This window comes from Acanthisitta chloris, unplaced genomic scaffold (assembly GCF_000695815.1).
Source record: "Acanthisitta chloris isolate BGI_N310 unplaced genomic scaffold, ASM69581v1 scaffold11918, whole genome shotgun sequence".
In the NCBI taxonomy this organism is placed as follows: domain Eukaryota; kingdom Metazoa; phylum Chordata; class Aves; order Passeriformes; family Acanthisittidae; genus Acanthisitta; species Acanthisitta chloris.
Genome location: NW_008688720.1, coordinates 23,934 through 46,999, shown reverse-complemented (window position 1 = coordinate 46,999; position 23,066 = coordinate 23,934). Strand labels below are relative to the sequence as shown.

Sequence of the window (23,066 nt, the reverse complement as noted above, 5' to 3'; positions counted from 1 at the left end):
AACAAATGGAAAACAAAACTCAACATGCATCTCATACTTACAGAGTAGCTTAGAAAAATTTTAAATAAAGGAGAAAAATGATGCAACAGCTCAACATTCCTAGCTGTATAAGAAAAGTTCATACCTGCACAATGATAAACATTGCATCATAATAATCCTAAAAGGGCAAAGAAATTCAAACAACTCTATGCAGGCACAGACCAACCTCCTTAAATACACAGGTTCTGAACTACCACACAGCCATCTCATACTTGAAGCACAATTATTTAGCCTGAAATCTGGAGGGGGTTTTTTTAATCAGTCTTGGGGGGAGGGGGGAACCAACCACCAAACAACAGAAAAAAAAGCACTTCGGAATCTCTAGGCACATACCACTTGCACTATATTTGCACATGTATCATGAGGTATACAGGCTGCATAGCACTCCATGTCAGAGACACTCTGTCTGTGCAGAACTCCCACAAAGACCCATTTCCTCTGTTCACCCTGATGATAACAGGTGCCATAGTCCAAAGAAAAGCTTGCACACATGTGTAACATCTTGGCAATTTAACCATGTACCAAAGCAATAACAACCTTCTGTGGATTCTCAAAAGGAATTAATTTTCAAAGTTTTTAACGCAAAAGCTAACACAGTAATATCAAACTTAGATTTTGCAAAACTTCTTAGTTTCCTAGTTGCACAAAGGAGATCAGGAGGGCATAGAGGTACCTCAGATTCACTGAGTAAGTCCTTAAGATACGACAGTTCTGTGTTCAATGCTGTCCTATAAAGACCCCCTAGACATGGAGAACACCTGACCCACCAGCTGAGCCTGGATGGAAGCACCTTTCTCCTCTTTAATCTGTGTCTCTGTGCACTTTTATACACCAAGAAAGAGATAAACAAAGCTGGAGACCAATTCTACTGGTAGTCTACCAGTTTGGATATCTGACTGGAAGGGGCGGACAGCAGAAAAGACAGTGCTCAGTTTTCAATTCCTGGTCCCCAAAATAACTTCTCATCTTGTGGTTATCATTGCAACAAAGTATCTGCTTCCAGTTTTGTACTAGAGCCTTCTGGCTATGCTCTAATAATGTTAATTCACTAGGACTTTATGCTGATCAGCACTATCACTGAACAAGGATTCCCTTTCCCACACATTACTAGCAATAGATCCCATAGCCCAAACTTATACAGACTGGAAGTGAGAAACCCAAAACTACCTCTTGAATCTTTGTGGGGGGAATGAACACACACAAAAAACCCACCAGAAAAACCAATGCCCCCCACTCCCCCATTGGTGCTAATGCAAAGGAGGAAGGAGCACAGGGACAGGCACAAGCTGCCTGAGAAAAGATGTGGCAGGCTTGCTACTCCTCTTTGACAGCCTGCTGTGCCTGAGCAAACCTCAGAAAATAGATTGCACTTCCACAGAGATCCAAACTGCCCTGAATCTGCCCTGCTGTGATCCTATTCTTCCCTGCAGCAGCTGTAGCATTTGTGCTTTTTCGGGGTGGAGCAAAGAAGGAAGTAAGAGGGATAGATGCTGTGCTAGCTGTCTACCAGTTGAGCTCCCTGAACTAGCTCACTGAGATTGCTCACCATCAGTACTGGTGTCACATGGGAGTGGGGAGTGGGGTGAGGGTACAGCAGTGCCAATGTGTACCTGACCAAACAGCTCCATGGGAGCTGAAGCTGGAGGCAGCTGCCAGCACTCCAGGTCTGACTCAGCTTGGCAGGGAGAAAAGCAGAGAGAGGCATCATGTCTTCCCGACCAGGGCAGAATTAGGCCACACCTAGAGAAATGCATTGCCTGAAAGAAGCTTCCTGCTAGTATCTCCAGGATTAGGGGGTATCCATGAGATGCATTTGGCAATTCCAGCTGTATGCTTCAGAAGCCTAAACTACGTAACAAAGCCCTCATCGGCCTTAATTCTTTGTTTCTAGACATGAAACAAAAAAAAATCCTAAAAACATTTAAAATTACGCAAGATATATACATGGTTCAGTAACAAACTAACCCACAGTGTAAAGCCTGAAGGGCTTCTCTGGCTCTTGAAATTTAAGTGGAAATGGCTATTCCAGAATAGCATTTTTCAACACCAGCAACTCACCCATAAATAAATCAGTAATCTTTTTCTGAAATAAAATAAACCACAGAATTTTATGGTGAAATATTCCAGAGTAGCTATTCTAGATTTTTTCCTTGTAATCAGTTGCTGAAAATAGCAAAGCCCTGAAGGCTGAAGAGAAGACAGAAAATTAAATAATCAAAATATCTCACTACATAATTTTGCAATGTAAAATAAAGTAGTAGATAAGGACTAACCTTTTTTCCAGGTTTTAAACTTTTTTTCCTTGTTTTAAGATTTTCAGTATGAGAGGTGCTTTTTGTCAGGGGAATATTTTTAGGAGACCTGCCCTTCTTGGGAACTGCAGACTGTCCAGGGGGTTTGCCCCGACCTGGTTTCCTGCCCCGTTGCGCTGGTACTGGAGCAGATTTCTGTGGAGACTGCATTGAACGCCGGGTCACTTTGGAAGGGGAAGATTGGATTTTTGCACTGCTCTTTGTAATGGAAACTGAAGAAAAACAAAAACAAAAGGGAAGGGGGGGAAAACCTCAAAATGAACAATGGAAAGCAACTTTTCTAACAAAGGCTTAAAAAAAGTGTAGTGCACAATTTACATTGTAAAATAAATATACTTTGATATTTTGAACTGAAGTGGTTGGCATGAAACTATATAACTCTATTGAAGCCAAAGAGAGAACTCTTTGCACCCATTCTTTTAGAGGGACTTTGTTAAGGGAAAAACATTCAAACAAAAATTTGCAAAAAAAAAAAAAAGAATGAATCCACTCACCTTATAAATGCTTCCAATAATTTAATTACGATATTTATAAAGTGCCATTCATCAAGAAGGCTTTCAAAAATACTTCACAAATTATACAGCCCATAATACATCCCTTTTCCCCTAAGAGCAGTTTTTACTATTGTAAGACATGCCAGCTACTTCTCGGGAGCTACAAAACAACTCTGAGTGGCAAAGAACATCAGCTCACTGACGAGGAGAAACTGATGACAGGCAAAATGTCATTTATGAGCATTTATCTGAGATGCCAGTTAAGAAATTTAAGTTCATAGAACCATACCCACACTTTTCTGTCTGGAGACATTTGGCAGAATGATTCACCCATGAGATGGGTCAATCTCCCATCCCAATACAAATCCAGTATGTATCCCCTTGTCCCAATATATATCCACTTGGATATGATCCAATATGTATATGATGTGACTGCATTACAATCTAGTGTGAAACTGCAAGATATAATCAGATTTCATTGAACTGAACTCCCTAGTTAGCATCTTTCCCACCCAACTGACTCTTCTCTGAAATACTAATGATTATTTTATTTTAACAATTCCCTTCACGATGGACAGATTAAAACAGCAAAAGGATGCCAAACAGAACCTAAGGGCATATCCTCATGGAAAGGATGTACCACACCATGCTAGAGCAGCATCTGTGGCCAAGAGAAAGCAAACACTAAGTCCAGAAGGTCAGCAAATACTCCATTTAGTTGGCCTGACTGCTGGCAGGCAGACAGATGTGTAAGTTACAGTAAGTTGAAAGGTAAGTAGAAGATGAAATTGGGAAATTCGGTGATGTCAAACCTCCACCGTGGTGAGGTATGGGAAAGAAACACAACATATGTGAAATAATTTGAAGCCTTTACACTAAAACTAGATGATTTTCTAGTATCACACTGCCCCTACCACAGCCTTTTGCATCTCACTGATGCTGAAACTCATGTGATTTACCCTGACATTAAATACTATCAACTTAATGTGACACCACTTAGAAGTATTGCAAGTTTGGGTTCAAGCAGGCTTTGATGGTGTCAGTCTCCAGTGCCTGACTACTGCACTAATGCAGATTGGAGTTGGAGCATGGGGGACTGCTAATTCTGGATTTTTGTGAATATGAAATATTTCTTATCCAAAAATATTAGTATGTTGAGGCTTTCTGGTAAGCAAATAAAACACAAAATAAAACACAAAGATACATTGAAATGATATCTTGAGAAAATAACATATTTAGGACTGAGTAACAGTTTCAATGTCTAGCTCTCTGAGGGATATTCACCTTAGCAGTCCAGCACCCAGCTTTACAAGTTACTTCAACTCTGTATTTTTATTCAGGAGTTAACTGTTATTAAGTACTTGCAATAGAAAATGTCACAGTAAGATGAAATACTGCACACTGACTTCTTATAAAATAAAGGTACTACTGACACACATTTCTAAAGCTGGAGGAGCATTTACATACCTTGCTATTTGCCTGATTCAGTTACTAATCTAATATTGCTAAATGGCAGTTCAGAAGAAATCTCTTCATTATGGCTGGTTGCAATCCTAATACATCAAACACAGACATGATATCCCTAGGTATCTGAGAAGGACCACCTCCTGGATGTGCAAAGCAATCGCTTTCCTTTTATTTATGTATGCCAAAACATATTTTCATATGCAATGACAGCTTAAAATAAGATGAACAGAATTTTAACCAAATGCTAGCACAGCATTACTCTTATGTCCCTGAATTGCTGAACGACAACTCAGGTTAAGCTGCACGACTGGAAAGCAAAACAGTACCAGCTGTATGCTGTGCAATACAGTACTACATATTGTGCCCTATATTTTGCTTACAACAATATAAAATGCAGCTATTTTTATTTATTTGAGCCACACAACTATGCATTTAACAAAACAATCATGACCTTGTAAAGAAATGTAGTTTAACAAACTCTTTGTGCCTCTGCCTATGCTGAAATCTAGCAAACACGTTTCTATTTTCGCTTAGTAAAGACACAGCTAATGTTAAATACACAGCTACTTTAAAGTCAACAGGTTCTAGGAGCACAGGTATGAGTTTTGGGACACTGGACAATCCCTATTCCCTTCCAGAAGGACATTTACTGGACAAAGAGTAACAATGCAAAGAGCTCCAACCACTTCAGGTTGCCCTCTTGAACCACACACATCAAGTACCCTTATCTCAGCATCTTCCTACCTGTATATGCCAGAGGACCAAATATTAGCAGCATTAACCATTAAGGGGGGGATCAGGCCCCATTTGGTATTTTTCCTTCTGTCTAGGGCTGAAGCAGCTTTTTTTTCAATAGGCAGGACTGCAACAAAGCCCACGCTGCCTGGGCAGCCTCCTGGAGATAGCAGCAAATGAGGAGGCTGCTATTTGCATTTGTTGATTTAAGAGAGGATGGGGGGAGCACAAGGGAGTGGGAGACTGCTAAAGTAATTCCCATATTGTCTGCAGGCTGTATTGACAGTGATCATCAGTCACCTGCTCATACTTCCTTCACCCCGGCCTTCAGAGGGAGACCAAAGGTTACACTGGGTCACAGGATCTGGAGGGAAATGAAAAGACATGCAAAATCAAGCTGCCAACCCACTGCATCTGTAGACAGAGTTATCCCCACTAGGCCACATGTTCCAAAAACTAAGACATTTTAATAGTCTCATGAGAACTTGTTAAAATATAACGATGAAGAGAATAGAGGAAAAATGCCAAGCTCTGCTTGCAATTACTGCAGTATTTAGTTGGGATATTTACAACCAAAAAAAGCACATTTGCCTTTTCAGGATGCTGCTTTGCATCACAAAGACCTTCTCATTTGCACAAACAAAATCAAGCATTTGTATCATGTTGCTCTTCTACACCAATATCCACTGCTCCAGTTTCAGGAGTGGGATGCATTGCATGGCATTTCATCCCAAGGATCTTATTTACACCCAAAACCTGTACTGGCACCTTCAGTTACTGAAGAACAGAGATCACACTCACAGGCATTTTTACCACAGTAATGTTAGGCACTAAACCAGCACTTTTAAAGTTCACAGAGCTCTAGTTGGACTGCCATTTGTGTGGGCTATAGGTAACTAACTTTAGGCAACTCACAAACATCTGTCATATTTCAATTACTGCTCTTTCCAAACACTCTCCTTCCCCCACCCTCCTTCCCCTCCTCCCCCAATGTGAGAATCCCAATACCTATGAACTTTGTATCCAACATATTTAAGAGAAAGCCCAAATCCAGTACCTTGGAACTCACAGCCTAAAGATGCACAGCCACAACTCAGTCCTTGTTCAAACAAGCAGATCCACTGCAGTCAACTGAGTTCATTTGCATGAGAAGGACATGAAAGATTACACTTCATATGAGGGCCAAATTCTGCCTGCAGAAGCAGAGAAACTGCCCAGACACAGAGGACTGCAAAATTTGACCCCAGAATGTTATCTCCAAGATCTCTTGCCAGAATAAGTCAGATATTTAAGAAAACTGTGAAATCTGAAGCTAGTGAAACCTCCAGCACTTGGGAAGGGGATGGAACAGATGACAGCTCAGAAGCCGGAATTCTCATGCAATTCTAATTAGTAAAATTCCCTCAAATAATCCACAGTGACAGTTTCACTCCATGTTTTTATGGAAAGCAGAGGGGAAAAAGGTTCAGATTTGTAATATTTAAACATTATAAATCTACCATTTAGTTAGTGTCACAGAACAGCAATTACAAGACAAGACTTAATAAAGCTGAAGTGAAATTGCATGAAGCAATACATTGCCATACATTCTGTGAACCCAGCATTGCTACCTTAGGTGAAAGTGCCAATTAGGACAGTAAAAACAGTAATTCACTGTTTAAACCAGGCTTTCTTTCATGAGAGAAATTATTCTACTTGTATTGTTCCTATGCCCCCACTGATACACAAACTCAATGCTCTTCTGAGAATGAAAAAACCTTGGTCCTTTTCTCATCTACAGATGAATAAAATAAGGCAAAGAGAATTAATAACTTTCCCTAAATCCCAGAGCAGAAGTAATGGAAACACATCTCCTGAGTTCTAGCCTGGGATTTTAACTATAAAATTAACCTTCTTTAATACAGTAAGTTATTATCATGATAGTTTTGACAACTGGCAAAGGAATGGAAAAGATTAGCAATTTTTCAAAACAGCTTACTGCCAAGGATTATAAAAATGTATGTCCTTATGTCTCAAATGAACAAGAGAGCCACACAAAAGCATAAGTATCTGTAATGCATGCCACCTCTTTCTGAGTTTGGATTACTTCTGGTTACAAGGTAGCTAGCTGCAAGATACTAACTGATATGTTGCTATGATACAAAATCAATTTTAAGTCATTGTTTTGCTTTCTAAAAAGCAACACTGCAATTTGAAACCTCAACATTCACCTTGGCAAGACATGGACACCACAGCTTGCAATTTTGTTCTTTCTAGATTTTAGTTTCTGCTACCAATACAATAAAAGGAAAAAAAAGTCTCTTGCTATCTTCTGCAAAAATTTCTAGCTTACCTTTCACAGCCTGAAAGGTGAAATAGAGGGCTCCAAGCAACATAAGACAAAACCAGAGGAAAGAAAAGCATTTGTGCCCTTGTGACTTCCCCAGGCAGCTTTGTAGCACTTTCAGTCCCTCACCCCCAGTCTCCCACATTTTCAAGAGCTAGGCAAGCCACCACCTACAGAACAGACCTGTGAAAATACCAACTAAGGTCCATCAAAACCCATTGCTAACCAAATTAACACACAGCACTTCCAAAAAACCCAACTCTTAATAGCTCAGCTGGGGTAGGGGATGTGTGGGAGTGGAGGGTACAAGCAAAACAAAAGAAAGACTCCCAGAAAGATCTCTCCAGTTAGTTCCCAGTAACCAAGAGCTGTGAAAAGCCAGCTTCCAGTCTCACCCCTCAACAAAGCATTGCCATTGCAACCACATTAGCCCAAAACCACAAAACAAAACAAAAAAAATCCAACACAAAAACCCATCCTGTGTTTTGCTGATAATCTGAGAAGGAAGACAAGGAAGAGAGCAAGTCAATAATTCATAAACTATCAAGGCAGCACAATCTTGAGTTACCTGAAGAAAGTTTAGGTGTGCTCATGACGAATCTATCAATAAGCCTGGCAAAACCCAGCTCTACACACTGAGTATGAGATTTAACATCCTGATTTTTCACTCCATCATTACTGATTCTGTCCAGGTTTGGCCATTTTCTTTCCCCTAATAGCATAACTAGGATGACAGGTGGGCTCAAAATGAACCAATCAAATGCAGCAAGCTTCAGGGGAAGAAAAACGAAATATAGAGCACGGTTAGTGCAATGCCACAATTTGTTTTGTCTAAATATCTGAATGACAGCAAAGGTACTCTGGACACACCTGATATGTACTAACAGATTCAGAAAAAATCCACTTGATCCCATCCACTAGTAGGGCACCACAACCACTTGCTGTGGCTTAACACAACTAAGTTAGTTACTCTTTACTGTTTAGTCTCTGTAGGAGTAGGTAGGGCCTTGTATCACTCAAGCTGCAGGTAAGAGGTCTGTATGGTAGTACAACTTTCTCTTTCAGGTTTACTGAAATACCTGCAGTGTCCATGTGACCTGAACAACGGCAAATTTAAAAAAAAATATTCATGTAACAGTCTAAAATACATGTGTTGGAGTATTTCCAATTCACAAGAAAATTACATCTACCTTATAAATAAACATAGTAAGATGGTGAGGAAACCAGACACACAGTAAGGTCACAGCTTTGGGAAAGGCAAAACCTTTACATTTCCTTAAGTGATTACTGCCCTGTGGCAGCACTATCCAGGCCTTGTTGCAAGATGTCAAGAAACATTAATACCAAATAAAAAAAGCTTAACATGTGAGAGAATGTGGCAAATCAGATTTTAGCCTGAAGCACTGAGGAGTTTTTCATGTACAGCTCTGAAGACAGCACAAATCTGCTTACTGAATGTGCCTGATTTAACTACTGTGACTTGCTCATGAAGAGAAGTGGCTTCACTGACAGAAAAAAAAACTTCTATGAAATTGTACCATTTCACCTTTATTTTTCTTTAAGGAAAGTTAGTTACTATGCTTATCTGATTGTTTTTGGCTACTCTAAGCAGAGCACTACTAAGTTTATACTGATGTTGCAAATTTGTGTACCACTCAGCTGAAAATACAGCATGGCTATTTTCACTTAATTTCATTATCAGTACCAGAGAAGACCATCTCCAGTACCTAGCTTGGTGAAATCTGCACAAAGTAAGCATCAAGAACACCAAAAAAAGTAAAATAAAACTAAACTAAGAAATCTTATAGTGGACAAAAATGACATTTTAAATCTCTCCTTGAGCCTGTACTACTCTTATTGCTGCAAACAGCATTTGAAAGAGACCTTTAGCATCACAGCTGATTAGCGTAATGAAAGAAGATTGCTCTCACTGACAATAAATGCACTGAATTGGGAGAAAAGCAATGAGGGGACACAGGATGTGGAAGAGGGGGAGACAGAGAGGGAAAGAAGGCAGATGACTAAGGATAAAAGCTACAGTGTATCACGTGCCTTTTTGTTTTTTTAATTACTACATCATCTTCCTTTGGTCTCCCGAATTCTCTCCTGTAGAGCATGGAGAGCAGTTCCTCCTTTATGAGTTCTTGCATCACCTTTATCCTTTAAAGATTCAGCTTCATAAGGCTGTGGGGATCAGGGATATACAGAAACTGATCCCTCTCCAGATGCTGTTCACATCTAAATGATAGATACACCTTTACACTGAAACCAATCTTTGCAGGTGAAACTACTTATCATTTCCCACATGGCTTGTCCCCAGTTGTTCTTTTGTCTTCTCTCTTTTATGGAAAAGGTTTTACTTCTATTATAAATAAAAAAGTGGGTTGCCTAAGTAACTGCCATTTACATGTAATAACTAAACAGTAAAATGAATTTATACAGAAACAGCAAACAGAAACCATTCTGACAATCTCCAGTCATCTACTGTCTACTTCAATCATAAGTCTCAGACACAACTAGCTACAGTGCAATACAAGAATATTATTAGGCATAGTAATAGCTTTTTATTATCCAACTGAGCAAAGTAAAAATTACAATCTATTGTGGTTAAATAGAAAGGCATTATACATTTAGCCTAGAAAAACAGTGAACAAAAAAAAATAATCTACCTTTAAAAGCCTTCTTAAGGCATACCAAAAGCAGAAGTTTTATGGACCCAATAAATGATTTCAGAATGAGCAAATGCAGAAGGCAATACTAAAGCAACAAGACTGAATGGTTTTTGCATCATACTCATTCCAAGGAAGCATATCACATCAGTTCAATACTCAGTAGTAGTCCAAAAACCTCAAATACCAATTCATGAATTATTATGGAACAAAAAACATAATAGAAGTCACCACTATGCAACTGAGTTTCAATACTTTGTGCACTTCTGGTTCCAGTGGCTCAAAAATGCCATAGCTGAAAAGAAGACAGTACAGAAGAACAAAAGTGATCATAGCAATAAAACTGATCTGAGAACAAAACCAACAAAATCTTCCTATACCTGTACTGGAAGTAGAAGAAGCTATTTCAGTACAAGAAACCAAGGATAACAAATTATACTACCAGCAAGAAAAACTATCTCCTTTTCCACATAATATATACTCAAATAGAGAACTCCTCACTACAGGATGCTGAAGGTGCTAAAAGTTCAGATGGCTCCAATATAATTGAACAGATTTAGATCAAGTTCCTCAAGGAGGTACTCAGCAGAAAAGCATTATTCTGGGCTTGGAAGGTGCTGGGTTGTAGATGGACAGATACTAGGAATACTTCTACTGTTCATGCTTTTCTTCAGATACTTGCTTTCAGCCACAGCCAAAGCAAGCCAGGTAGAGCAGATGGTCTTTCAGACTGGTCCAGTACAGACATTATCATCTCAAATCCTTTCACCAGCTATAGTTCACAACAATGTATATGTAGGACAAGTCATCTCTACAAGCACTTAAATGACACAGAGACACAGAGAAAACAATCTACTGCATGCTTAAAATACTAACCTTGGAGCAGTAGGGGAAGTCAACATCAAGCACTGAAGTCAAACCATAACAAATTACCACTATGGGAGATATTTGTAGTGAAACAAACCACAGTATTAGCTAAGCACAGCTCCTACTACTATAACTATTGAATGCCACATTTCATACCACTGTAGGCACACCCTGACATTCAGCCAGGTCCACTTAAGTCACATCCTCCAATAAGAACTGAAGAAAAAACACAAAGATTAAGGCCTCAGTGCTATCAACAGTTGGTCCAAAACAACTTTTCACCTACCTTCTCTGTATTATCTTCTGTAACTGTGTCTTAGTTCATGACCTTGTCTGCCTAATACCAATGACAGTTACAGAAGATAGTTATAAAGAGTAAATACAGCACGTAATCTGGTCTGAATAAATTCACACATATCCAAGAAGCCTATGTTTAAATTGCTCTTAAAAACCTCCCATGGCAGAGGTCCTACATCTCTCTAGGCTAAAAGGCTAAGAGAGTAAACAATTGAAATAAAATCTTTCTTCATTTTCATATTGTCTCCCTTACTGCATTTCATCTCTCTTTTGAAAGGCTAAATTAGACCCCAAAATATGTCTCATGGCAGCTAATGGTTGTCCTAGGTATTAAAGGATCCTTTATTGCTTTCACACTTGGATTGCAGGATATTGGCTTTGCTTCTTTGCTAAAATCTGAGGTGTTTTTAAAATTTTTTACCCAGTCCTTTAACTAGTGATTTAACACATTTAACTGCTTTCAGGGAAGGTAGTTACAAAAAAATCAAGAATACTTCTCATTATATTCACTCTGAAATTTCAGCCACTCTCAGTCAATTATTTTCACTTTCTATTGCAAAAATTCAATGCACAAATACTAGAGCAATCTGTATGGAAAAAGTCCAGACCAGAATACCACTGTAATATTTCAAGTGAATCGCTACAATATATATCTGTCATACTTTCTTCAATGTTAATATTACTTAATGAAGAATCCTGACAACATTATCATTTTTCTGAATTGAAATTACTTGATTACACTCTTCTTGAAGCTATTATTTAAATCTTAATAAAGGACTATCATTACAGCTTTTTAATGGCTCAAAAGTGATCAAACAGCAGTGAAAAACATAGCCCGAGAGCCAAATTATTTCATCCAGCTATGTAAATTTGACAAGTGTGTGTAACATGCACAAGTAGCACATAAAAAAATAAGCACAAAAGGCAAAACTGAAATAACAAATTATTTATGCTCAGAACAGGGAAAAAAGGAACACAAAATTTTAGTAAAACTGCAGCTAACTTTGGCCTCACTTTTAGAATCAAAAATGACAATGTCCAGCCTGCACATCTCTGCACTCAGTTTCTGTCACCTGTCCAAAATTCTCAGTTTTGACAAGACCATAAGAACTTATTTGAGCTTATGTAAATGCCTAGAGTGGTTTTGGTTTTCACAATCAAGCAATAGTCTCCTACCTGGGTAGGTATTCCAAGTCCTAAGCAAATCTGACTGAATACAGATCATCCTCACCTGACTTACCCTTTCTCCCCGCAGATCATCCCGGATCTGCCAGTACAGCTACACACTTAGTTGTTCCCTTGCTGAAATCTGCCAAATCGGACTAAACTCAGTTACAGGTAGTATGACCACTGGCAGGAACCACAGACAGACAGGTGAGGGCAATGATACAGAGGTACCCTTATCTAATTTCAGCTACATTTTCCATACGGTTCTTGATCCGCTAGCAGAAGACTGAGAAAAACAAAGGGGATGGAAAGGGCAGGAAACATGACTGATATTTTGCCTTCTTGCTTCTGTTCTTTAGTACTTCCAGTGAGAGTTCTGTGATACCAACTCATTCTTACTCACCTAACACCAGCTGTGAAAATTCTCACCGAGAACACATTACTCTGGTCACTAATATTAAAGTGACTAATTAAAAGTATGGTTCCTCTCTTTAAAAACCTCTCTTCCTGATGTATTTTATGGGATGAGGATAGAAAAGCTCAACCAGTTTGACAAAAAGCCTTACACCACAAAAATATGACAAGCAGACTCCAGAGTAGCAAAGGGATTACATTCAGGAATATTCCTCTTTCTCTTCTCTCTAAAGCAGATAGCTGTATAATATAAAGCACAGTGGCCATTAGTTAAAGGGACACCATCACCCTGCCTACAAACATCCTTAATGGCAAGAGGATGACAAAGCATTCAGAACAGGCAGCTTCAAGACAGAATTCTTTGAGAATGAAGGAAGAAACACTAAATAATAGTTTCAACCTCCAATCATCACAGAAGCAAAGACTACTTTACTTTCTTAGCAGTTAGTTTAACATATATTGCTGTAGCAGCCAATACACGAGTATCATTAAAGAAGAGCATTTAACTATCAATAACAAACAGAAAATCAAGTCTATGTCCAAGATTCTTCACAAGCACAAAAAAATTAGGGATTATCAAAAGTCCTCCTGACAGTATTAAATAAAACATGTTCCCAGAGTTACTATGAACAGGCAAAAATTGTTTCCCATCCACTATCCTATTAGCTTTAAACTACATAAAGAAAATTCAACGACATTTCATCCTTGTCAGTTACTCACAAATCAAATCTTCAGTCTTATCTGCATACAGCCAGCTGGTTTTTAAAATTCTGCTGTAATTGAGGAGAAAAATAATTAAGCAATACTATTAGTCATCTTACCACTGTTCCCTGGTGGTTGTAATGCATCTCCTGTCAAGCTACACCATCCGACTGGGAAAATATCTCGAGAATCACATCTGCACCAGTAGTCAAATGCTCCTCTCCAGCCATCAAATGTAACAAAAACTTCATCTCCTTTAACATCTCCAATGGTGGCTGGGCAAATCATGTATGGGTTCTTTCTATCTATAGCTTCAAGTTTCATTCCAACTTTAAAGCAGTTTGGCACAGGTTTTGGTGGTTCCTACAAAGTAACAGTGGTAGAATATTTGTATTTCTATAGCTCCATAAAAAAGAAAAAAGCAAACAACTAACCAAAAACAACAAAAAAAAACAAACCCCAAAACAACCCTTTTCCTCAAAATTCTTACTACTTATACTCACTACTCTCAAAAGGTTATAGCACACATTCAAGGAAATTTGTTTGTATTTCAAATTTGCCTTTGCTCTTCTGTATTACAAAAATCTAGATTTTGTTCTGACAAATACAGCTGGGATAATTAGCAAAATTCTCCATGACAGAAAGACCTTGCTAGAAGTATTTACATAAGCAATAGGTTGCACCCAATACATTGTATCTAGGCAGCAAGACAGCAAAGACACTAAAATGAAATTATTACATGCTAATGAAGAAGAGGAGGTTTGCAGAGAATGGATATTTCTGGGGACTGATAACTGTCTGGCAAAAGCTTCACCTCTCAATCCATGAAAAATTCATTAGCATTGGATATTATTTATAGGCCTCTGTTAACTCAGTTGGCCTTAGACCAATTTCAAGTGGACAAAAGGAAAACAAAAATGAAGTCAATGTGACTGGCACAAATGTGCCGCCACAGCAGGAGCTGTGATCTGATGAAACATGAATTACCACCTCAGCCTCAAGAATCTTTTTACCTAAAGCCATCTCAGAGGTGCTGTAGGTTAGCACAGAGAAGTGCGGCTCATCATGCCTCAGAAAATTTATATAATCTTATCTAAAAAAAATTATAATCATATAAAGTTAACATGCAAGTGATGTGATTGCAGGTCTGAACCCAACTGTCTGATTTGCTGACATACCAGTCAGTACCACTCTCAGTATCCAAAATGAAGTCACCCAATGTGACAGCAGGGTTTTATCACCTCAACAAAAAATTGAATCAACAAATCATTTTAATATTACTGTTGTTTTTATGTATTTTTTCAGGTTTCACAATAACTTACACAAGAGTCACGTTGAAAAAACTGAACAGCTTTTTCTGCTCTTTTCAAGTACTTTCTCACTACATTTTAAATGATGAATACGTGCTCAATGAAAATGTTTAACAAACCTTTCCAAGCACCACTGTATTCCAATGGCTCTCATTCCCCATTAATTTTATTTACTCCTGTGCACAATCATATGAGTATGGTGTTGTTGAGAAACATGACACACATTGTATCTAAAATCCATGAGACACAAAAAATGAGCAAACACAATTTTTCTAAATAACACACCACACTCTGAAGTCTCAGCTCAGGAAAACAAATGCCCATCTCAGTGGACTAAAAGCAGATTGCTTTCTGTCTAGCTCTGTACCTTGCCAACCCAATTCAAAGTCATTTTAAGTAACAGTCTTGCAGACTGTGCTGCAGACAACAGTGTAATATCTTGGCATCCTCATCAAAATATTAACCATGGGCCATGATAGAAAATTGTTTACTAGAAATGCCTTTCTTCTTACCTTCTTAAAGAAAGCTGCAGGTGCCATTTCAGCTCCATTGAGAGTTCTTAAGAGAAACATTGGCCAAGATGATGCATTCATCTGGAACCCTGAGTAACAAAAGAACAAAGAGCCCTATTTTGAGTTTGCAAAATACAATAGGAGAAGGATATAAAGTCTGTTTTACTAATGTCTCACTCCCTTTTTCAGACTTGGCCAAAATAAAAGTACGCAAGAAGGAATGAACATGGTTGCAGTCAGTGCAGAAAGCTGTGCAATCCATTTCCATTCTGAGTGACCTGGCTGCACAATCACTCATCATAATTTGGGACAGTACAGGTAAACTCCTAGGATTCAACAACATGAAAGTTCTAGTGCAGGAGACCACAAGATTGTCCCACACAGTCCCTGGTCCAATGGCACTTCCCCAGCACAAGCACCTAGCTTTCTTTTCAGGGCTGCTTTTTTACTCTTATCCTAAAGCAACATCCTCTGTTCCAGCTCTTTTATTGAAGAGACACCTTTTTATTTTCAAGAATCTCATCATTCTTTCATCAGACAACAGACAAAAAAAGAACAATTGGCTTCTTTGCCCTCGCCCATTAAAATAAATACATAAATAGCCATAAAATCCAAATACTTTAGACTGAAAAAAATACAATTATTTTAAGACATGCATGTATCATACTGGAAAACAAACTGGAAGATCCGTCTACTTTATTATTCTTCATTAACAAGTGAATAAAAAGCACAAACTTCAGTCAAATTTGTTTAGATGAACCACCTTATTCAAGCAGAACAAAGGTTTGGCTGAAAACATTCTCATTCCAGATAATCTTTCCTCACAATCAACCAATTTCCAGTTAAAAGAGAAAACAAAGCAAACCAAATATGCTTTTGCTTTCTTTACGTTCCAAATGAGTGTTTTAAAGTAATGAATAAGATAACAGACATAGTGGACATTTTTTTCTGTGTCTTTAGCAGTTATATGTCTGGTACAGTTCTACAGAAAAACAGACATAATAGAGCAAATTGGAATTTTTTCCACAAAGCAAATAGTACCAGAATCTGCCAGGAACTGGCGAGTTCCCTCTTAACTGAGCCTCAACAATTCTCTTAAAAAAACTGTAACTAGGAAGGTGGAACATATCTGCAATTCTTTATCAGTTAAATCACTTAGTCATCTAAAATTGGATTATATGCTGCAATGGTTCCTTAGCCAGTAGCTCTAAGCTTTCTTTAGTTGAATAAACAGTTTTCAAGTTGGAACCACCTATGCAACACCTAAATCAATGCAAAGCTTGTATCTGATAAATGGTGTCATAATTTGAGGACTGCTGAGCTAACTGCCAGGCCTGGTTTCATACCGGAGTCTTTATACAACCTCAACACGTGTGGTTACTGAAACACAATATTCCCAACTAGCTAGCCCAGAAAAGCAAGACAGAGGAATGAAAAGCAAGACAGAGGAATGACAACTAAACTACAGTTCCAATTAACTTCATTTGCCCTTTAAGTTGTCCTGGTAAAGCCAGAGAAAACGCTATCTGCAATTTAATTTGTTGAGAACATTCAGCTCTCAACAACAAAAATGTTACCTATGGAAAACAGAGGCTGGAACAGGAACCTTTTGCTACAACAATCACTTTCTCAAAACCCTTATGTAACATGCATAATTAAATCCATGTAAAAATCAGGTGGGAGGGACTATTTTAGCTAGTTATTATGATAGAAGCAAGAACATTAGTATCCAGAAGGTTCCCTACTACTCAGAAAAAAAAAAAATCAGTTGCTTAAATGTCTAACAGGAGGTAATTATACACCCAATTAGCTCCCAGCTTTGCCCAGGAACAGGATGCTGTAAAACTGCCAAAAAGGCTTTTTCAAAAATTTATCTAGGTATGCCAGAATGTTTGCTTGCTGGAATCCAGCCTATCTCTAGATAAATCTAGGGCAGGAGGGACAAAATAATGGCACTCACATTCTTTTCTGAATAACCAGCAATTGTTCTGAGGGCAGGTGAACTGACATGCCTTGGTGCAGGGAAACAGCTGCTTGTTAGCTGCTGCATTACAAACAGCCTGACCAAACAGGAGTAAGAAACAGTACCTGAGGAGAAGACATCAACCTTTCTCCTGATGATCACTGCTGAACTGTTATATATCCTAAACAATATTTTTCCAGACTTGCACCCTGCTTGCATCGCTTTTCTTGTGTTTCTGAAGCAGCATAACAGCACAAAAATCTAACATTATAACCGATGTCAAGTCTTAATGCTTATGTCAATGGCTCCTGTGTCTGTCTCTCTACAAGCAAATCAAGTTTCATACTGCAGTGAAATGATACTTTTCACTCCATCTTTCAAACAGAAGAACTGGAAGCTGTTAACAAACTGGGCTAACAAGTTTTTTGAGAGGCTACTAGGAAAAAGCATACCCATCCGAGGTAAACTCGACTTCATGACAGCAATATTTCACACACATTCATTCAGCAGCTTTGTTTCTTACCAAGTGGGGGCTGCAGCATTCCCCCTTTCTTTTCACAGGTCCCAATGGGCTGTATGTCAGACGAATCCACAAGCCTCCAAAAATCATTCTTGTTGTCACTTCCATCCAGCCGCAGCCGCAGCCTGGCCCCAGTGATTCCGATGACTGTAGCGATGCAAACCGAGGTCACATTGCGCGGATCGTGGGCTTCCAGTTTCATACCAACTTTGAAATCATTTGTAGGTGGAATCCTAGACTACAATAAAAAGTAAAAGACTTTTCCTTATTGTTATTAGTATTGCTAAATTTACCAGCCAGTTCAATACACAGCTTTCATCCATCCAAACATATCATGTCAATTATAAACACAAAGAAGCTTTTGAACTTTTGAGTGTTCAGCAGCAAGGCAGAAAAGGCAGCTGGACAACCTCCCAACAGCTCCCATTTCAGATACGTGATGTTCCTACTACATAAGCATGATTGATATTTTAAAAAGATAAGCACACTAACAAGGATAACAAGGGAATTCTGATGAGGATACAAACATAAAGATGGAGAGCAGGGATTAATACTTGAAGTGAATGGAAATCAAGGACATCAGGAAACATGACATTTAACTCAAAAAAACTCCAAAAACCAAAACACAAACCAACAGACACACCAACAAAAAAACTCGACTCAGAAGGTTTATTAGCTTTCAATTCAAATCAAACAGTGATCCTTACTGTAGTAGTATTTTGAAAATCTAAACAAAATTTGGAGCCTACTGCCTAGGCACTGCAAAAGCTTAAGGTAAGAGTTTCTGCATTAAAAAAAAAGCTTACAATACAAAGAAATAAGACAGAAAAAGGAGTTAATGTTAACATTTTACAGACAGAAAACAGACAGTCCTAAAGTCATATAAAACTTCTATGCTAAGACAAAAACTGCAGCTTGTGCTTATTCAAAGAGAACTGAATGTAATCACAAACATACAATGAAATGCCAATTTAATTAGCACAGGGAAAAGAAATGTGACAAATGCAACTCGGTCTTTGCGGAGAACTTTTTGTCACAAGCTAAAGATGAACAAAAAAGAACATTTTTTACTTATGTATCAACCTACTGCCGGCAGAGACTGACTGGGGTGCAGTCTGATTACCTGCCTTCTGTGGTACTGCAGGCAAAACCATCACCTGGTGATGTGCAAAACTTTGTAATAACACCTACTGGGATTGAATGCCTCTCACTATTCTCTTGAGATGTCTCCTCATTTCCAGCCTAAATTTATGCATGGAAATTTTTGGCAACAGTATCATTTAACTTAAATTCTTTCTGTACTTTTGCAAATAACAACAAAATCCACAACCATCCCTTCCGGAGTACCCTTTTGATAATGTAAATAAGTCAAGCACTCAAGTTTCCCTTAGGAGATAATGACTATTCTCCTATCACCCTGGAAGCTCTTCATCTCTTCAGTACAAAGCTGGTTTTGAATACAGACACTATAAACTGCAAGCAGCCTTGCCCATGAAATTTAAACCCAGTAGCTATCCTATACAGACTAACACAATCTGACTTCTCATACAGGAGTCTATGATTTTGGCTGGGGTAGAGTTCATTTTCTTTACAGTGGCTAATATGGGGCTGTGTTTTGGATTTGTGCTGAACACAGGGTTAATAATACGGAGATGTTTTTGTTCTTGCTGAGAAGTGCTTACAGAGCCAAGGCCTTTGCTGCTTTCCATACTGCTACACTGGCAAGGAAGTTGGGGGTGCATGGGAGATTGGGAGGAGAGACAGACAGGACAGGTGACCCAAGAGGACTTACAGTGGCTAATATGGGGCTGTGTTTTGGATTTGTGCTGAACACAGGGTTAATAATACGGAGATGTTTTTGTTCTTGCTGAGAAGTGCTTACAGAGCCAAGGCCTTTGCTGCTTTCCATACTGCTACACTGGCAAGGAAGTTGGGGGTGCATGGGAGATTGGGAGGAGAGACAGACAGGACAGGTGACCCAAGAGGACATTCCATGCCACAGGACATCATGCTCAGATATAAAGTGGGAGAAAGAAGGGGATGTCTGGTGGCTAATATGGGGCTGTGTTTTGGATTTGTGCTGAACACAGGGTTAATAATACGGAGATGTTTTTGTTCTTGCTGAGAAGTGCTTACAGAGCCAAGGCCTTTGCTGCTTTCCATACTGCTACACTGGCAAGGAAGTTGGGGGTGCATGGGAGATTGGGAGGAGAGACAGACAGGACAGGTGACCCAAGAGGACATTCCATGCCACAGGACATCATGCTCAGATATAAAGTGGGAGAAAGAAGGAACGGGGATGTCTGGAGTGATGGCATTTGTCTTCCCAAGGAACCATTACCCGTGATGGGGCCCTGCTCTCCTGGAGATGGCTGAACAACACCTGGCTGTGAGAAGCAGTGAATTAGTTCCTTGTTTTACTTTACTTGTGTGTGTGGTTTTTGCTTTCCCTATTGAACTGTCTTCACGTCAACCCAGGAGTTTTCCAGCTTTTACCCTTCTGATTCTCTCCCCAATGATGCTGGTGGGGGAGTGAGTGGCTCTGTGAGGTTAAACCATGACAAGGAGGCAGGTTAGAACACCCAAAACTGTAGACATTCACACTCACAAGATTCTTATGTTCCCTTCTCCTCCCTGCCTTAACCAGGTCAGGTGGGGATCCCATAGTAAGCAGATGTCTTTGCTACTGCTACAAGTGTTAGTGACATTTTTTCTCCACCACATCTAAATGTTTGAAATACATCTTGCTGTACTTGCTACATTGTGCAGGTGCCCTATATACAACACACTTTAGATCGACAGCAGGAGCCCTGGAGGAGCCTGAGCCCAAAAAACAAAGAGGTGAGCAACACTGAGTGAATGCTGTGTGTGGCATCTGCCGATGCTGCATTCAGACAGCAGGCTGTCTGAACCAGGAGCCTGAGCATATTAAATTTACAAGGCAATTCAATTTCAGGATATTGCTTGTCAAGCTTTTATTTTCTACAACAAGGAAAAGCAACAGAAATTGACAAACTGGAGAGTTTGTTTACTTGTTTATGGAAAAGGTGAGCTTGTTTAAATAGCAACAACTCAAGGCATTCTACTAAAAAGGTAACTCCTCCATGCCAGTTTGTCCTTACAGAGAAATAACTAACCCCCACTCAGAAACAGCCTTGTTTTAAGTTCTGTCAAACCACAAGGGACTGAGCTGATGGAAAAAAAGTTTCAGGGTGAGAGAAAGCGATGTGAAATGCATTGAAATTTTAAGCAGCAATTAAAAACAACTTAAAGCAACAGATAAAATACCTTCTAAATTAAGATAAATACTTTAATCAATTTCCATTAGCTGTCTGTGCCTGTGTCTTAATTTATGGTAGAGGCTTTAATTTATTGTTCCCCAGGTCATTTTTAATTACTACAAAATTTAAACTTTTACAATTCCCACAGGTCCCAAATTCTGGATATAATCATCAAATTAAGTTTCTCTCTGCTATTTATTTTCTGGCTGGCCACAGCAGTATATTTCTTTGCTTTACAGAGAGTGATAATGACACATACAATTCACGTGTAACCCAGTAACAGACAAATTAGTTCTACACAAAGCACAAGCATTTTTGGTCCTAAAATCTGCAAACATTGTGTATCAAGGGGATCTAGCTCTGCACTAATCAACATTGCATATCACTTTCCACTTAAAGGTAGACTCTCAGAAGCACTGAAATCCTGCATGTGCAAATTGATTTGAAATTTGCTATGCACATAAAGCTCTTTTTTTCCAACCCACACACTCCTTAAGCAATCTAGGTCACTTGGATTTATCTCAGTCAACACATGTTTGCATCTCTGTTTAAGGTGTTATTTGGTTGTTCAGTTTGGACTTCTTGAGTATTAGTAGGGAAGACAAAGATGCAAGAAAGGACACACAGAAAGGCTTCTGAGCAGCTTTCTGCAGTAGCTATATCCTATGGGAGCATACACTTTGGTCATGGTGGTATGGACATGGCTGTTTTTAGCCATCTCTCAATGAAAGCAGATTGCAAGGAGCTCTTTGCCCTTTATCCTCATCTGCAAAGAGCAAGCTGAGATTCAAGATCTAGCATGAGGAACGATCTGTGTTTCTATTCTCCATTCCTGCAACTACTTCAGATTCACTGAGTGATGGATCCTCTCCTCTCAGACTATTCCATTCATGTTGCTTTTTATTTGGTCCCCACTGGAGGCCTGTATCATCCCCCACTGCATAATTCACAGTACAATCAGACTACCAACACACCCTAGAAGATACAATACACACACTACTTGTCACACCTATTACACTTCTATCAACCTGAACAAACAAAACACATCCTATTTAACTTTATGCACACAAGATACACCTCATCTTGGGAAAACACCAGCCCTGGCTCCCTCTGCAGAGAAAAAGATGCCAGCAGAGATAGACTCAGTCTCCAGAGGGCTAAATAACTGGAGGTCATTAGTTCACACAAGATGGTAGATTTAAACTGCATCTGCATATACATACCAAACCATCAGGTGGGAAGGAATCAAATTCGTAGGGCACAGCATAAGATATAAAAGAGCACATTAAACACCCTTCATTATAAATACAGTATTTCCTTTGTATCCCCATATATTCCCCTTGATTTTTTTTTTACCTCAGTATCTGTTACTCCTTAGTAATAAGTACTCTGCTCAGAAAGAGACAAAATTAAACATACTTGAAAGACCAAGGAAAGAAGTGGTGCCTAAACTCTACTACACACACATCTTGTAGCTACACAGAACTGAAAGGCACCTTTCAGAAATGGGGCAGCAGAAAGGCTCCTCTGACAATCAGTCACATTTTTAATTCTCAAAAAAATCATGGTACCTCTAAGATTACTGAAAAAGGTGGAAAATATTTTTGAACTCTGACAAGAGTATCTGTTTTCAATAACCAGACTTTTTAAAAGGAAAACAGAATCCAAAGATACAATTTTAATGAAACTCTCAAAGTTTGGCTTGAGGCAGAAACCAAGAATGAAAATCTTATAGCTAGTATCTGCCAGAACTGTAAGCTACTGATAACAAGAGATCAAAAGAAGTCAAATGGAGAGTCTGCAAGCAGTCTAAACACAAAACTTGTGCTGGGATCATCCTGTAACATTCATCCATACACACACACTTGCAAAATAGTATCTGGCATACCTGTCTGAAACAATGTAGAGGGGCAGCTACTGATTCAGTCTCTTTCAGATAATCATCCCAATTAAACTGCTCTGGAAGACACAAGAGAAAAAAAGACCATATA

The 23,066-nt window shown here is 38.9% G+C and overlaps 1 protein-coding gene across 1 annotated transcript in view; it reads right to left on the bottom strand.

Moving 5' to 3' along the window:
• The window catches only part of SCML2 (sex comb on midleg-like 2 (Drosophila)), a 52,761-nt gene that overhangs the window by 18,493 nt on the left and 11,202 nt on the right, over positions 1-23,066 (bottom strand). Inside the window, exons 2-6 of the mRNA XM_009081140.1 lie at positions 22,964-23,034; positions 17,798-18,032; positions 15,312-15,400; positions 13,609-13,852; positions 2,313-2,563 (exon numbers count right to left, since the gene is read on the bottom strand). Of these exons, the coding sequence (XP_009079388.1) occupies positions 2,313-2,563; positions 13,609-13,852; positions 15,312-15,400; positions 17,798-18,032; positions 22,964-23,034 (890 nt within the window). The remainder of the gene's footprint in view (positions 1-2,312; positions 2,564-13,608; positions 13,853-15,311; positions 15,401-17,797; positions 18,033-22,963; positions 23,035-23,066) is intronic.